General features: G+C 35.1%; 1 protein-coding gene across 1 annotated transcript in view; it reads left to right on the plus strand.

Annotated features, from left to right (window-relative positions):
- The window catches only part of SEMA5A (semaphorin 5A), a 464,624-nt gene that overhangs the window by 204,640 nt on the left and 241,410 nt on the right, over positions 1 to 18,574 (plus strand). Inside the window, exon 7 of the mRNA XM_036757261.1 lies at positions 14,985 to 15,270. Within this exon, the coding sequence (XP_036613156.1) occupies positions 14,985 to 15,270 (286 nt within the window). The remainder of the gene's footprint in view (positions 1 to 14,984; positions 15,271 to 18,574) is intronic.

The following is an 18,574-nucleotide window of genomic DNA, read 5'->3' on the forward strand; positions in this document are numbered from 1 at the left end:
CAAAGCATGTGTATTGGGATTGATTGGTCATGCTCTATGAGGCCTGGGTAGGAACGACAAGCTAGTTTAAAAATTTGGCATTATAGTAGAAGGCCAGCTTTGTTGTGGAAACAGTTTCATCCAAGCCCCAAAGAGGAATTGCTTAGATGGTATAGAGAGGAGAGATTTTCCATCTCCTCTCCCCACCTTGGCTAGGTAATGACACTGTGAACTTCAAAAGGTTTGAAGATTTAGGCACCCCACAAGCATCCTAGAGGTGTCCCTGGAATAGCAGTAGCAGTAGCAGTAAGCAGTAGCAGAGTGTATATGAGAGTTAAAAACAAATTAGATCTACTGATGTAAGGCAGCCTCACAGCTCAATAAGGACCCAAAAGAAAGCTAAAACCTATTTATTCTGAGCTTTGTGGGGGCCCCACAAAGTACTTCCAGTTACCAGCACCTGTGAGTTACCCGTTAGCTATTTGCATACTTCAAGCTGAGCCCTCATTCCCCTGGATTTGGTACATATTTGGGAGAGCTTGGGGGAATGTTATATATGAGCGTTTTCATTATGCCACCTTAGTAAATGCCCACTTTTTAAAAGTTAAAACAATTCTTTCTTGTTAATTGGTATCCACTGAGAGTGGGGATTGGGAAGTAATGCCTCCAGAGCCTGTGCTAAATTTAAAACTCTCAAAAAGATTCACTCTGTTGGTATGTAGTACATAGTCATGGATGAGCACTAGTACATCCTTGAACAATAGAGAGGGGGCAAGGAGTTTTGTGTGAGGAAGGAATGTATGGAAAGGCTATTGGAATACTAATTCATGAGCTGAGAAAACACACTAAGGGTAAGGTATGAGGAAGAAGACTTCAGAAGAAGTATTTTCCTGGAGCACTGGGCTGGGATCTTTTTTTTTCCCCATCAAACTTAAACAAAATTTGTAATTCTAACAAAACATAGTTAATACGGATTACAAAATTGTAGTCCCAAGAAATATAGAAATATCTAAAGTTCACAAAATTCACTTAGCATCTTCAGCATTCTTTGCCTGGCCTGTTTGGGCAACTGCATTTTTCTGTTGAGTTATTCAGGATCAACCTTTCTCCTTCCCATTGGGTAACTTGGCTCTTTTCTTTGCAGGTGATTCTTTGATTTTGATTTTTGGCTTTGGAAGACCAGGTGTAATGTATACCCATGCTGATTTCATTTGTAATTCATCCTTACTCTTGGTCTGCTTTCCATTAGCATCTCCTTTAGACTTTCTTTGTGGCCACGGTGATGATAGTGGTGGCTGTTTTATACAATGATAAAATCCCGGCCTGTTCACAAACTCTTTTTGTGTGAAACTACTCAGAAAATGCCATGCACTTCTACCACAAGTGTAAATGTGCCTACATGTAGTCTTGAACTAAGGTAGCCAGAGGACACAGAAAACTATGGATTGTCAATCAATCAGTCGGTCACCAAATATTTATTAAGAACCTATTATATGTTATGCATTGTACTCAGTGCTAGATCATTCCAGGCCCTTTCTCATACTAACCAGGTGTCCTTCCTTGACCCTGATCCTTGACATTATAGTGGAGGCAACTGTAGTGTGTATCTACATATTCATGTGATGATGAAAAACAAGAAAATAATAGGTAGATATATTTGAAAAAGCATGTGTAGATATAATGCTTCCTGTTGGAGTTCTGTTGGAGTAATGCTTACTGGATGGAGTTCAGCTTAGTCATGTGTTTGTAACTGAAATTTCTCTTGCATTTTCAAAAGACTGGTTGTTAATTTAGCATGATTTTTTTGGGGTAAAAGTGAAATGTCTCAGTTTGGAAAACATTCCCTCTCCCTCTCCCTCTCCCTCTCCCTCTCCCTCTCCCTCTCCCTCTCCCTCTCCCTCTCCCTCTCCCTCTCCCTCTCCCTCTCCCTCTCCCTCTCCCTCTCCCTCTCCCTCTCCCTCTCCCTCTCCCTCTCCCTCTCCCTCTCCCTCTCCCTCTCCCTCTCCCTCTCCCTCTCCCTCTCCCTCTCCCTCTCCCTCTCCCTCTCCCTCTCCCTCTCCCTCTCCCTCTCCCTCTCCCTCTCCCTCTCCCTCTCCCTCTCCCTCTCCCCCTCTCACTTCTCCCTCCCACTCTCTCCCTCTCCCTCCCTCTCCCTCTCTCTCCCTCTCTCTGTCTTTCTCTCTCTCTCTCTCTGTCTCTCTCTGTCTCTCTCTCTCTCTGCCTCTTCCTTTCCCTTTATTCCCCTCCCTCTGCCCCCACACACCCTGACAATGTTGCTTTAGAATACTTCAGATGTCTTGAATGCAACTCTATTTAATATTCCAGGAAAAAAAAATTGTTTTAGGATGAATTTTTCATTTTCTTTCACTCAGATGACGCATGAGAACTGCCCTTATGATTAGGAAGGGAATCATATTTATGTATCTAAATGTTTATAAAGTGCCTCTGGTGTGCTGTGGTACTGGTATACTTTAGGTAAAACAAATGTTACTGCTATTGTACAATGATAATGCTTTCATTATTTTTGTGGAATAAAAAAATGCTTTATTTAATTGTTCTTTTAAAATTAAACAGTCAACAATCTAGAGGGTTCCATACCCCCTTCCCTTGCTAGGTACATTTTTATATTGTCGATTTAGATGATTTCTTTCTTTCTCACATATTTATAATTTCATAGAATAGGGACTAATATTTTACAAAACAAGCAAAAAGGTTAGAGTTCAAATTAAATATAAGGAGGTTTTTTTTTCCTTTTTGCCCTTTTTTAAAAGATCCTTCTTTGTTATACATGCAAATTTCACCATTGAAATAAAACAAGACAATATACGGGATGTACATTAAACTAGATCTTCATTATTACTTATTGTCATTAAATTCTGATAGTTCTGTCAACTTCTAGTACTCTTGACAATTTGTCAAGCATCTAGAAAATTAATGTTTCCACAATAGTTGGCTAAAGCCATTTGTATTTTTCAAAGAGGCAGTAAATCACCATTTTGAAAACTAGGCTTTCAGAGGTCGTTGCAGTCCAGAAAGAGTAGTATAACATATTATAGTTTTTGACCAGAGATATTTTGTTCAGTGGAAAAATTATTTCTTAAACTGTAGATTATTTAGCAGGTTAAATTCGATTCAACAAATCAGTACCACAAAGATTTATTCAGTATCTACAAAGTCCAAGGTCCTATAATCATGGGAATACAAAGCTGAGAAATGATCATCCTTGCCCTCCAGAAGTTCATAATCTAGTAAATTCATTTCTGTGTTTATTGTTATCTCTAAACCCCACTATAGTTTAAAAGTATCTTCATTCACATAAAGCTAGTTTATATAAATTGCTCATTCACCATCAGAAACAAATTCTTGAACATGGCTCCAAACATTTGAGTTAGTAATTATAATTGGAAGCATTTAGACTATTTTGCAGTAATAGAATATTGACTATTTGATTTTAGTTTGTGTAACAAATTATTAGGGTCATTTTCAGCTGCTATGTGGAGATTACTTGATGCATTTCTGTGCATTACATCTTCATACTAACTATTAAGAATTTCTATGTTTCAGGAAATTTAATTCTCATTTAGAGTATTTAGTAAAATTGATCACTAATCCAGGAAGACATGAGATATATTCTGTCTCCCACCATGTTTATGAGCTGTGTGACTTTTGTCTAGTCACCTAACCACTATGATCTTAAAGCTCTTCATCTGCAAAATGGGGAGAATAATGTTTATACTACCAACCCCCCCATAGTGGTTGTGAGGACATGGAATGTAATATGCTGAATAAATGGAAATTATTACATTGATTAGCTGACTCACCAGGCTAACTGCATGATTACTATAAAGATGTCATAAATGAATGCAAAAAATCAGTTTAATTATATAGTATTATACAAGAAATAAATGTAATTATATCATCCAAATGGATCATACAAGATCCAGAGTCCTCATGTACGTATGTATGTATGTATATATTTTTTGTATTGCAGCTGCATAATATCTGACATATACTCATCTTTGTATTTTCATCACTTGGCACTGTATTCTCTATTCATTGCTCTCCATAATAACATGTAGAGTACCCTTTAGATCTCTTTTACACTCACTGGCATTCATTTTGGAACAGAATGTAATGCCTGATTTATGGTTTGTTTCAGAAATGATAGATAATAGATTTCTAGTGAATTTCTTTAAGCAAAGACACGATTTGAATAACAGGAGGAAACCAATATTCCTTCTATCAACCTTTATGGGGAATTGAAACCACTGTCCCCTGCCCTACCTTGTTTCTTTTTAGATACATAAAAAGGACTGTAGAAATATATATAATTTTAAAAAGTACTTTGGGTCATCACAGAACTTTAAAGCCAGCCCTGGTTTTCTCAGGAGAACAAAATAGATGCGGGATTGGTTTCAAGAACCTCTGTTTTCCAAGAAACAGTTCTCTCCAATTTAACAATCAGAGACCACTGATTTTCTGAATTTTAAGGGTTTCACTGCTAGAGGACATATGATATGCTTCCAAATATAATTTAGTTCACTTGCTAAAGTGGTCCACAATCTGTTGAAATTTAGAGGAATTTACATGTTAAAATAAAGGTTCTTTGATTACTTACTCAATATGACCGATACAGAGTATTAGAGAACAACACAAGTTTTTGAGGTTCAAAGTTCTTTGAGCAAAATATCTTGTCCATTTTCTGGATTAACAAATTTCAATTGGATATACAGGAGCTGTACTTTTGGAAAATCAAAAGATATACATGTAAAAGGCATGTCTAATTAATTCGTAAAACATCATTTCAAGAACTTGTAATCCTGTAGTGTGTTCCATCTGCTATCAAGAAGCACATTTAACTCCTCTGTAACTTACTAGTTATGTGACCCTGGGCAAATCACTTAACCCTATTTGCCTCAGTTTCCTCATCTGTAAAATGATCTGGAGAAGGAAATGGCAAACCATTCCAGTATCTTTGTCAAGGAAATGCCCAAAGGAGTCACAAAGAGTCAGATATGACTGAAAAATGACTAAAGAACAACAACAACATATTTCTTCTTCATGCCGGCTATATTTTATTCAAAATTATATAATACCCATGTATACTTGTATATTTAACCTGAGAGAATTTCTTTAATATGAAAAGTAAACATCATACTTCTATCCATACTGTTATCTGCTTCTGGAATAGGCAACACATTTAGTAAAAAAAGAACTTATCTTTGGAATAAGAGGATGTGGGTTCTAGTCCCAGCTCAGTTATCTATGACCTACATGACTGTGGGTAATTGATTAAGCTTTCTGGGATTTACATTTATTCATTTGTAAAATGAGGGGTTGGTAGGATGAAATTATCTCTAAGGCTCTTTCTGTCTCTATGACTGAAATAGTCACAGGTTTCTTCTTTCAGCTTTGGTGTTTTAAGGTTGTTTCTGTTTTTCTCTCTCTTGATTCTTGTCCAAGTTTTCTACTATATTATGCCAGTCAAGATCATGAATTTCCTCACCCCATTTATTTTATCTCTTCCTTTTGAATAATGCTTACTCTCCCATTATTGTATTCCTATGTACATCTCAACATTTCATTTTCTGAAAGTCAAATTTCATACACATATTCAGGAATCCTTTATAGAATATTCCTTACAGATAGATACATGTCCAGTATCTCCTTGAATAGTTATAGTTATATGAAACTCACTACTTTATAAGGCATCCTTGAAATATCTTTTTGAATAATCAGGATATAAGAGGTTTTATATTGAGCTGAAGTCATAGGAAAATAGAATTAGAATTGCAAGAGGCCACAAAAACCATTTAATCCAATCCTTTCATTTTACAGAAGTGAAAACTGAGAGCAGAGACTTTAAATTACTTATCCAGGGAAAGACATACAGTAAATGTTGAAGGCAGGATTCAAACCAAGTTCTTCTTATTTCAAAGTCTTATGTTCTGTCTGTACCATCTTGCCTCTCTATCTGTTCCCATGTTATAATTCTCCCTCAAGGAGCATGACAGAATAATTAGTCTTCACAGCACAGCTCTTTTAAAAGCTAAGTACAGGTCTTACAATTCCTCCCTCAATGTTTTCAAGATAAACATCCAAAGTCCTTCAAACACTCTTCATATAAAACACCACCATCATCACATTCATTCTACTGTTAAAGTGATCTATTATTTTTAGCTTATTTTTGAACCCGAGTCTTGATTTATTTGTGTAGAGGATGTCCTAGTGAGGAGGCTTTCTGTCCTAATGCAGATCAGCATCTTGTCCATTGCTTATAGTATTAGATAATATTCTGGGAACACTGAGAGTTTAAGCAGTGTCCATAGCCACATGGGATGTGTTGGAGGTAGGATTGAACCTGGATTTTCTTAATTAAAAAAAATCTGGTCCTTTATATACTATACTTCATAGCCTCTCATAATTTTGTAAGAATTCCCTTTTTAATATGGAACCTAGAAATGAAAATTTTATGCAAGTTGTACTATGAACAGTATAACCCAGAGAAGGTCAAATATTTCTTATAGTCTGAATGCAGTGACCTTTTTTAGGGCAGCCTAAGCTTGTTTTAACTTCTCCCTTTTTTCTTTTCAGCTTGATCATACTTTTTTGATTGTATTAATCATGAGATTAAACTAAAACGTCTTATGCTCTTTATGTGAATTATGGTCCAAAATACTGCCCTGAATCTTGTATTTTCCAATTGATGTTTTGAAGTTAAAAGTAGAACCTAACATTCTGCTCTGTTAAATCTCATCTTGTTGGTTTCCATCCAGTCTTCTAGCCTGATAAGATCATCTGGATTTTGTTCGTTCTTCCCACATATCACCTATCTGTTGTATTTTTGTGCTATCCACAAATAAGATACATATGGCTTCTCTGTCTCTATCCAAATCCAAAAAAGAAAAGAAACAGGCACTGAAACTGCCTTCCATTAAAGGGTTCAAGTCATTCAATCTGGGTGAATTACATACTAAAGTACGTGATTACTGAGGCACTTACACTGATCTTTAAGGAATCATGGAGAATGGTAACTATCATAGGACTGAAAATGATCAAACATCCCCATTTTAAAAGGTGGGAGAGGTTGATTCTTCATCTCATAGATAAATGAGCTTGAATGTATGACAAAATTCTAGAATGCAGGAGTAAAAGGAGAGCTTACTGGATTAGAATGTTAGAGGTATGCCAAAAACATATTTTAATCTGGTATAATAATATCAGAGAATTTGATATAATATCTCATACTATCCTTGTAGGAGAGAGGAAGAGATATGTGCTAGATGATAGTGTGTTTGGTTGATTTTAAAACTAGCTGATTCACACACTAGTCCCCAGTGGTTTGAGGCCAACTTAGATAATTATAAGAGATCTTGGCTATGGAACTAAAAGAAAACTCAAAAGCTTTCTAGTACAACCCATTTACTTAACAGATAAAGAACTAGGCCAAGAATAGTGAAGCACCATACCCAAAAGTCCCACTGACTATATAAGTAGTATAGTTGAGATTAGAACCCAGGTTGTCTAACTTTGAATCCATGAATTCTCCTGCTATACCATACTGTCTAGAGGTAAAGTGTCATAAGAATTTGGGTTTGGTTTCATGTTGGTCAACATATTTATCAATGTTATGGCATAAATTGCGTGCTTATCAGATTTGAAGATATGATAAAGCCATGAAACAAGAGAGAATCAATACATTGGATGATAGAACAGGACCCCTAAAGAAACCAATGGTCTGGAACAATGGCCCAAATCCAGTAGAATGAAGTTTGATGGGGGTAACATGAAGTCCTCTACCTGGAGTCAGAGAATTAACAATAGAAGAATAGCCTGAAGAAAGTGTGTCTTGACAGTAGTTCATATGAACAGATATTAATGTTTTAGTAGATTGGAAGGTCTTTGTGAGCCAACAGTGTGAAATGGCAGCCAAAAAAGTAAATATAATCTCTGGATGCCTCATGAGAGGTGCAGCATCCTGAAAAAGGATTGTCATACTGTATTTGCCCTGGGCAAAACCTGGTTAGTGAGCGTACTGAATAATATACCAAATACAATATCTAATGAGATAATATTTGTAAAATCATTTAGCACTGTGCCTGGTATAAATTACACTGTATAAATGCTTATTCCCTTCCCTTCCCTTCTCCATGTCTTATAAGAATCAGTTCAAAGAACTATTGAGTTTTAGTTGGCAGAAGAGAACGCTTGGTAGGAGGTTGGCATAATAGGTCTCTTCAGTCTTTGAAAGTATTTTATACAGAAGCAGTATTAGATGTATTCTGGTTATCTTTGGAGGGCAGAAGTATAAAAAGTAACAGAGAATTTGTAGACTAAGGCTTCATGTAGTAGCCAACTGGCCTCTTTCTCCATTCTCCACTAAAGTGCCAAAGAAATTTTCTTAAACATGCAATCTCTAGTCTGTAATCTCCAGTGGTCTCTTATAACCTCTAGAATTAATTATAAAATCATCTTTTTGGCTTTTGAAACCCATCACAAACTTTCACCTTCCTGCTGTTTGAGTCTTCTTAGATAATAGTCCCTTCTACATGTTCTGTGAACTAGCAAAATTGGCCTTCAGGCTGTTCTGCACATGCAATACTCCATCTTCCAATTCCATGGTTTTTCATTAGCTGTTTCCCATATCTCTATGCTCTTCTTCCTCCTTTCTGCCTTCTGGGTACTTTGGCCTCATTCAAAAATAGCTCAAATCCCATTTTGTTCAAGAGATCATTCTAGCAAACCTCTTTTCCCTTGTCTTCCCTCTGAGGCTACCTTCCATTTTTACCGCATGTATCTTGTAGTTAAAATTGTTTGCATGTCATCTCCCCCATCAGAATATAACCTATTTGAGGCCAGGGACTATTTCGATTGCCAGTTCTTAGCACAATGCTTGGCACATAGTATCACATAAGAACTACTTGTTGACTGACATGGTGTAAGAAAAAAAAACCTTCCTAAGATTTTCATCTACATTGATATTATGAAACAGTATGGTAAATGCATAAGACTTTCAGTTGGGAATGTATCAGGGGAGTTCTTCTGGACCTACTCTGACAATTTGTTTAGAGGTCAATGACAACTCCTAATATTTTTAAGTGACTGAGATTGTATTTTGCTATTATACAATGTTTAAGTGATAAGGGGACATGACAGATTTGGGAATTAGTTCAAACCATTCTAGAAAGCAATTAGGAAGTATGCTTTAAAAAAGTGACTAAAATATCCATACAGTTGACCAAGAGATCCCATTGCTAGGTGTGCATCCTAGACAGGAAAAAAAATGTATAATGAAATTTCTATATATCAAAATATTGATTTTAATGATATCAAAAGAAGAGATACATTCAGAAATAAATGTGCTATAAAATCAAAAGTTATCCATAAATATATTTTTAAAATTACTAATATAACTAGTCTCTGAATTAGACACCTACTGCTAGATATACATATCCATAAAAGACTAAGATAGGAAAAAAAAAGTCTGATACAAAAGTATTCATTGTTGCTGTTCTGGTTTATACCTAAAAAGTTGGTTCAAGTTGAGGATTAGAATAAATGAGACATTCATTGAATCATTTAAAATATAACAAAAGGAAGTTTACTTAACACTAACATGTAAAAGATATACAGAAAATATAGTACATTGATTCAGCTGCATGCAGTTCAATGACCTCTACATTTTTCTCAATGGTATGCCTGTTCAGCAGGGTGTTGTCATTCCTGAGAGGTGTCCAATGTCTCACACATGGGATTTTCATACTTAGGCCAGGAAGCCATATTAGTTGTTCAATACTTAGTTCCTTGGACCAATTAATTCTCAAGAATAATTAAATCAAATGATAAATTCCATTTGGTAGAGCATGATAGAGGTGGTTGTGGTGGGGTGGGGTAACACAGCTAACTTAGGTTACATGGAAGAGTTGTTATAGTAGGAAAACCCTGTAGGAGCCCACTGATTAGGGAATGACTAAATAAATTTTGTTGCATAAATACAATGCAATATCACTATATTCTAAGAAACAGAGTATTTGAAGGAAATATTAGGAAGAAAGTACACAAAATGAAGACAACAGCATAAGTTGAAAGAACAGCAAAACAAAAATGAACACTAATTATAATGACCAAGCTTAGCTGTAGAAAAAAATTGAAAAAAATGTGACTCTCTTCTTTGCAAAGATAGAAGGCTATGTATATAAAATGTCATATAAATGTAAAATAAAGTCAATATCTTGGTTAGTTTTGCTGAATTTTTTTACCTCTTTTGAAATATTAGTTACAAGGAATTTCTTATTCAGTAGGGGATGAAGGAAGGATATATTTGGAAATGAACGTGATGTAACAACAAAAGGCATTATTTTTAAAAAAAGAGGTAAAGTAAAACCCAAACCAAAAACGAAAACCACATCCTGCTGACTTCACCATTTCTGTTCCTGGCACTTCTAATGGTAACCTGTGCTGTAAACCACAGAGCCATCTTTGACTCCTATTCTTTTACCTCCTACATTCAATTAGTCATCATCTTGTCTGTTCTATGGCTACAATGCCTCTCATTGGGCCATCCCAGGTCAATGGATATTTAAAAATATGGTTTACTACATCTTACCTGGTCTGTTGTAAGAACCTTCCAAAAAGGTATAAAACATGTCTTTTAAAAAATTCTTTAAATATATTGCATTAATTTTGTTAGTATTTTTCTTTTCAAATAAAAACTCAAGGGCTTAATTTTGAGTCCTTGGTTAAAGAGTATGTTCTAGATAAGAGCATTTATAGGGTCATTAGATCTATCAGGGAAAGGGTATTTCACACCACAATTCCTTCATTGTATAGAGTAAATTCTTAACTAGTATTTATGGAAGTTAATTGATTTCAATAACTACCCATTACCTAAGAAATGAACTTTAATCTCCTTAGTTTGGAAATCATGGCCTTTCATGCTCTAGCCCTTGACTTCCTTTCCAGAATTAGCTTCTACTACTTTCCTTTGCCATAGTCAGAAAACACTATTCATGGATCTCTGTTTTCCTGGTTCTGTTACTTTGCTCATACAGATACTTCTACCTGAAATGACTCCCCTATGTCTTCCTGATTTTTCCTTGTTAAATAATGTATACATATATGCAGATGTATGTTTCTTTCCGTGTGTGTGTGTGTGTGTGTGTGTGTGTGTGTGAGAGAGAGAGAGAGAGAGAGAGAGAGAGACAGAGAGACAGAGAGACAGAGAGAGACAGAGATAGAGACAGAGATAGAGACAGAGATAGAGACAAAGTCAGACAGAGAGAGAAAGAGAGGGAGACAGAGAAAGACTGAGAACTAGGCAAACTTTACCCTAAACCACCTTAACTTTAGTGTAGCAATGTATCATTTTTCTTTTTCAAATATTTAATATGAATTATTTTATAGCTTGTTTCATAATCCTTGAATCCAGAAACAATTTTGAAAGGCTTCCGTATTTTTCTTTTTATATTAGAAGTACAAATGAATATTGCATTTTGAAATCAGTATGTAGTTTTGAAATCTTACTTTTTAAATCAAGGTCTATTTCAAGAGGTCTGACATTAGCTCTTTCTGCAAAAAGTTAATGAATACTCTTTCGAACAGTTCCCAAGCTTTCTATAATATATTAAAAACCCAAGTTACAAATATAAAAATACTTATGTGTTCTATTAGTTCATTTCTATGATAGCAAATATTTTGTATGGCTAATGCTATCTAACTTCCTCTGTTATGAAGTAATTTTGATGAGAACTATATGTTACACCCATTTCAAGTTAAAAAAATGTAAGTACAAATATGTTAAGCTACAAATTGAAGGCAATGTGACATAAGTAGAAGAAAGTAGGATTTGAAATCAGAGGGCCTAGGTTTAAATCCTGGCTCTCCTTTTCACTATCTGTGTAATGATGGGTGATGATGGGTGACTTTACCTTGCTGATCCTAGAATTCCTAAAATTCCTAATGAGAGAGATAGATCAGATGAATTCTCATATCAGGCAATTGTCCACTTTCCACTTTTATCTCTTGTATAACCAAAAGTATGCTTTAATTTTTTTTAGTTGAAATTTATGTTTTTTTTTATATTACACTTAATTTTGTTCATGAACTTTTCCAATTCAGTTAGCCTTTCTTTGTTACAAAGGAAAACAGTTTAGCAAAACTAAACAAACAAGACCACGTGCCATAACACAAGCAGCATTCAGCAGCCATTGTCCTCCACTTCTCAATGAACTAGGCAGGTGCTCATCTATAGCTTGTCTCCATTGCCAAGATCAATCATTGCAATTGTATAACTTTCAGCTTTGTTCTAGCACTCTTTACATTTTCATTATTATTGTCATAACTTCACCCCTGCCTACTTGCTGTACCTTGAAAGATTTTGAGAAGTACTCTGGACTCCAAGAAGAAGCTCTTGACAGAGACTATTAAATAGAAATTTGTGAGAGATTTTGTGAATGAAACTGGGAACAAATGTTTACCGGAGACAATATATATGTTTATTGATTAGAAGATGAAAACTCTGCTTCTCAATTTTACATGGTTGTTAAGACAACACTGCTGGTATTGATTTTTTACTGACATAAATATACCATTTGACCATGGATAAGTCACTTAACCTATCAGCTCAAAGCAGTTTATTAAGTTATAGATGTGTTGCTGAGCTATATCAGTGATGGGAGTTTATACATTAGGAGTTTCCTGAGATCAATGAAATTACAGGCATATTTATTATTCTTCCCTGCCTCAGAAAGAAGTTAACCTCTTGATATGTTCAATAATTACTCTTTGTATCACATGTTCAAGCTCTTTTTATGATAATAAATTTATATGCACCTTTCAGTATTACTGAGTCACTTGGACTTATGCCCCACAGTAGGGGGTGGAAGAATTGTTTGGGATGGGAGGAATAAGTAGTAGAGAAATAAGGTGCAGGTGCCTGACAGATCATTCTTTTATCAAAATTGGACATAGAAATACATTTGAATGAAACCACCATGACCTTCACTAGGACCCTAAAAATGTCATAAGCAACCTCCAGGGTGTTTTGGAATAGCATACAAAATGTTTAGTTGAGACAGTTAAGGGAATTTATGGTTTGGAATCTCATCTTAATAAAACTTTCTTTTAGGGAAATAAACTATTTTGCATTTGTCTCTGATAGAAACTCTCTGCCTTCAGGTTATGCTCAAGTGTTTATCAAAAACCAATCTAACAAGGACCACAGAGTCTTATTTTTCTGTTTATTTCAAGGGGCTTTCCATTCAATAAAGCAAGCCTCTGAATTTTATAGGGACAATTAAAGATAATTATGCCTACATCTTGGCACTCAAAGTTAATGAAAAGGTACAGACAACAAATGTATCCACAAGGACATATTTTCAGGGGCAATTAGGTATTTGTTGGTGCACTTCAACCGAACCTGTAATTGGTCATGAACTATCAGGGTTGAGTGGGCAAAGTAAAGATTTGAGGACAATTAAAATATGTCTTCCAGCAAACATTAACTAGCAATGATAAAATGTGTTATCATAAAAATAACCACTATGTTATATAAGCAGATACTGTAACTGCCAAAAATCATTTCAGCTCAGCCGGCATATGTTTGTATGTGTATATATTTTATGTATGTATACATAAAATATATACATATACTATAGTACATAATATATATCACACAAGCATATAATAAATATATAATATTCATATATACTGTAGCATATGTATATTTCTATAGAAACAGTAACATATTTAAACATTTCTAAATATTTCAGAACACTCAGAAGAGCTTAGATTTCATTTTAGGTCTTAAGATAAAAATTGAGTTCTTGGTGATAGCATCCATTTTCCAAGTGCACACATACATTTCTATTCAAAAGCTGTGCTTTTATATCCCCACCACTTAACACAGTGCCTGGCACATAGTAGGTACTTCGTAAAAGCTTGTTGACTGACTTTAAATTCCTCTTGATTCATCAAATATATTCACACGTTCTTAGCAATGTTTTCCTTTTCCCACTTTCCCCCAGTTTATTAGGAATACAAAAATATCTCATTCTTCATTCATTTTATGTCTCATGCAAGTGGTAACTGTAGTACTTGCGTGGGAATTTAAAATTCAAGTAACATGTATTTTCCTAAACTGTACAGTAAATCTGTTCTCTTGTTGTTTGAGGGTTTTTTGTTGTTTTGTAATATTAATGACAGTTTTACTTGAGCTTGATTTATTGTAATGTGCTCAAGCAAAGAAATCATTCCTATGATTTTCTATAATTTAAAACTTGTGCTTAGCAACTTCGTCATAGTATACCCCTTTCCTGCTATTCATAATGCAAGGAAATTCTTTCATTCAACTACTTGTCTACATAAAATGGTTTGGGCATCAATTTTCATATGTGAAAAAGGATTGTGGAAAAAAAATATTTCCCCCATTTCAGCAGAAGAATTTTAATTGGGTGAGACAAAGCAGAGAGAAGTGGATGGAGAGCTGGCCTCAAGTTCAGAAGACCTGAGTTTAACTTTTACCTTTGACACATACTGTAGGGAGCTAGATGTGTACAGAATAGAGTGCTGGATTTGCAGTCAAGAGGACAAGTTCAAATGAAGCCTCAGACTTACTATGTGACACTGGGTAAATCATTTAACCTTTCTGAGCTTCGATTTCTTCTTCTATCTATAAAATTGTAATAATAATTTCATCTATCTGACAGGGTTGTGGTGAAGTACAAATGAGATAATATATGTGAAGTGCTAAGAAAATCTTAAATAGCTGTGTAAATGTTGGTTATTTTTGTTGTTCCTTGATATAAAGTTGGACAAACCACTTAACTAATGTTGCCACAGGTGAAACTCTAAGATGATAAGTTACAGAGAATATGATGATCCAATTGGTAGATAAAGTTTCTCACTAGGAGCTCCTTCTACCAATGAGACTATGGGACTAATTAAAAACAACAACAGCAAAATAGCAGATGTCAATAACCAGATTTTCTTTTTTCTTTTGGTTTTAGAACCAAATTTCGTATCATCCTATGATATTGGGAACTTCACCTATTTCTTCTTCCGGGAAAATGCTGTGGAACATGATTGTGGAAAAACTGTTTTCTCCAGGGCCGCCCGAGTTTGTAAGAATGACATTGGAGGCCGATTTTTGCTAGAGGATACATGGACCACCTTCATGAAGGCTCGGCTGAACTGTTCCCGTCCTGGGGAAGTTCCTTTTTACTACAGTGAACTACAGAGTACTTTTTTCCTTCCTGAACTGGATTTAATCTATGGGATATTTACCACTAATGTGTATGTAACTTTCAATTTTAAAAAGTTTTATTTTTCAATTAATTAGCATTTATTTTTCTCCCTCCTACCAATTTCCCATGTAAAACAAAAATCCTTTTAACAAATATGAGTATTCAAGCAAAACAACTTCCCACTTTGACCATATTCTGAAATGTCTCATTTGGCATTTTTACTCTATCACTTCTCTGTTAGGAGACTGATTGTGCTTCATCAATTCATCCTCTGGAATCATGGTTGATTATTACATTTATAAGAGTTCTTTCACAATTATTTTTCTTTACAATATTTTTGTTATCACATAATTCTTCTGCTCACTCCACTCTCTTTCCAGCAGTTTTTCTCAGTCAATATAAGCCCCATCTTCTTTAGCCATGGTTGCTATCTTACTGACTTTCAAGACCCTTCTCGCTTTTGAAAGGCATATTTAGTCAAATATCCTGAAAGAACAGAAATGACTGGAACCATTGGTTGGCATAGATCATCTCCTTAATGTCATCTCCTAGGGTGTATTCTCTGATCTGGCAAATATGTTTCTGAGATTTGTTAAAATAGAGCAGCAGGTTCAGTGCACATGTAGCCCACAGGACTCCTTCTGATTGGAGCTTGGGGTTCCATAGTAATCACACAGAGACAACCAACAATGCTTACAGGAATAATGAAGGACACATAATTTTGTAAGTATGACCCTGAAAATATCTTTGAAAGTAACTCTGGAAAATCATCTGTTTCCTTTAATTATGGGTGCTCTTGGGCAATCATTAACTTGTACTGGTTATAAGTATTCTAGGGCTGAATGTGACACCAATTTTCAGGAAGATGGCTGCCTTGGGCACTCAGCTCTGAAATGTCAGTTGTAATTAAAAGACTTTCTCCAAGACTTAACAAAACTATTTATTCCTCCTACCTTTTGAATTCTGAATTCTGGGGAAAATATTTACAATTTTTTTTTCATTTCTCATCTAGTTACTCTCTTATCCTGGTTATCATTGGTCCCTAAAATTACACTCCATTTGTAACTACTATGATAACTTCCCTACGAATCCAAATAGTAATTTAGCATGTAACTTTCTGTAAAATCCCCCAAACCACTGGTGATTAAAAAAAAAAAAGACTTAGTAGGTTGGTTACTATTTAGAATGCTTTTTCTATTTATATCTTGTAGTTCAACTTTATGGTGGTATGGCTTGGGAAACAAAAACCAAATACTGATTTCTGAAAGAAATTATCAGAACCCCTACTGGTTGTGGGTAATAATTACTATGATGGGATACCCTCCTCCCAAAAACTTTTCTTTGGTTTTGATCTCTTAGACACCCTAATCTTAAGCAAAATAATAAATAACATCTATACAGCTTGGTTGACAAAATACTTTACGTATATTTGATCCTCACAATAGTCACACAAAGTAGATTGTATTATTATTCCCATTTTATAGATAAGGAGACTGAGGCTGAGAGAAGTTGTGACTTGCCCAGTGTCACACAGCAAGAGGCAGCATAGTATAGTGAATAGGGGTCAGAAGACCTGGATTCAATTCCCCTTGCTGACATTTATTACCATTTCAACCTTGGGTAGGCCACTTAAGCACTATTTGTTCACATTGTGTGAGAAAATAGAATTCCAAAAGTCCTATGCATTTACGATGTGATGACTGATCAAAGGAATTTCTAACCTCACACACGTTGCTAGTTGCTGAATTTCGTTTCACCTAAACTGTCGTGCAAATCCTTTAAAACTCATTTGGCAAAGGGTGAAACTGAGATGAGGATTTCTCACATTCGAGAGACAGTAAGATGTAAACAAGAAGCTGAAGAATGCAGACCAATAGTACCTACTGAGTATTCATGAGGTGAAATTTGATAGTTTTTGAAAATTGTTATTCTTTTAACATTACAAAATAAATTTTATTAATTTTTTGTAATTCACAAAAGTTCATAGTACAATAGTTTTAGATCTGGAGAGGCCCCTCAAAGGCTATCAAGTCCACTGTTCCCCTCATTTTATAGATTAGACAACAGGGCCTTAAAAGTATGTGACTTGCCTAGGGTCACACAGTTTGGAAGTGCCTGAAATGTGTCTTCAGGACCTCAAATCTAGCACTATCCACTAAACTTCCCTTAATTTTATAGAATTTCATAAAAAAGAAAGAAATGTAGTGTTTTTATTTAATATTTAAGATGTTTAAGATGAGTATGGAGATAGAGAGCATCCAGATGTCCTTGATGAGTTCTGTCTGTTAAGTCCAGATTCAACTCATCCAAATGAACTGAAAGAGGAGGCAGACCATTGTTGAGCCATAAATTGTTAGTGATATCTGAAAAATTATTGAAGATGTGACATGGTTCTGAAGGACTAGAGGAAGGACAAGATTGCTCTTATACTCAAAAAGGTGAGCACCAGGAAGTCTATAGAGTATTTGTCAGTGTACTTGACTTTGATTGCTGGCAAATTTCCAGAATACATTATTAAGGGAATCTTTGATGATTGTCTAGAAAGGGAGATAGGGACCACAAAGAACCTGCCTGGCTTCAAGAAGAATAGGACATACCAAAGTAACCTCATTTCCTTATACAAGAGCAGCAATGACAAAGATTATTAGATTGGTACACCAAGGGAATCCTATAGATGTAAATTTATCTAGGTTTTAGCATGTTGAGAATCACTGGGAGGCCAAAGGATCATTACATGTCTGCTTGAACAGCAGAGAGTCCAGAGCAGCAGTTAATCCCTAGACACATCCTTTCCTAGTCCTTTGGAGAGAGAGTTAGAAGCCACTGCGGCTACTACATGGTTATTACACCATGTTTGATGAATGTCACCTTCCACTCAGAGGAGCAACATCTCTAGTGATCCATTACTTCCAAAAGAAGAGCTAAATAATTCACACATCACATAATAATAACAATAATGAAAGTAAAACAAGCAACATGATGACAATGACAACAATAATGAGTTGCATTTGCTTGTATGTTCTCATGGCAGTAACTGTTTCCACCTCTCTGCCCATGAGAAGAAGGAAAAGTAGACTGATTATCATTCAATAAATAAACACCTACTATAGTTAAAGCCTTCTACTCAAGACTAGGAATGCAAAAATAAAAGTAAAAAAAACAATCCCTGCCCTCAAAAGGCTCGTGTTCGACTAGAGTATATTAGAGACAGAATGCACAGAAATGGTTTATTTTCTTATGGTGCATAATTAGAATTTTTGACATTTCTTTGGGACATTTTATAGATTTTAAAATGATTTCTGGAAAATTATAATATTATCTTTCATTTCTTTTACAGATGAAAAATACTCATG

This window comes from Trichosurus vulpecula, chromosome 1 (genome assembly GCF_011100635.1).
Source record: "Trichosurus vulpecula isolate mTriVul1 chromosome 1, mTriVul1.pri, whole genome shotgun sequence".
Taxonomy (NCBI): domain Eukaryota; kingdom Metazoa; phylum Chordata; class Mammalia; order Diprotodontia; family Phalangeridae; genus Trichosurus; species Trichosurus vulpecula.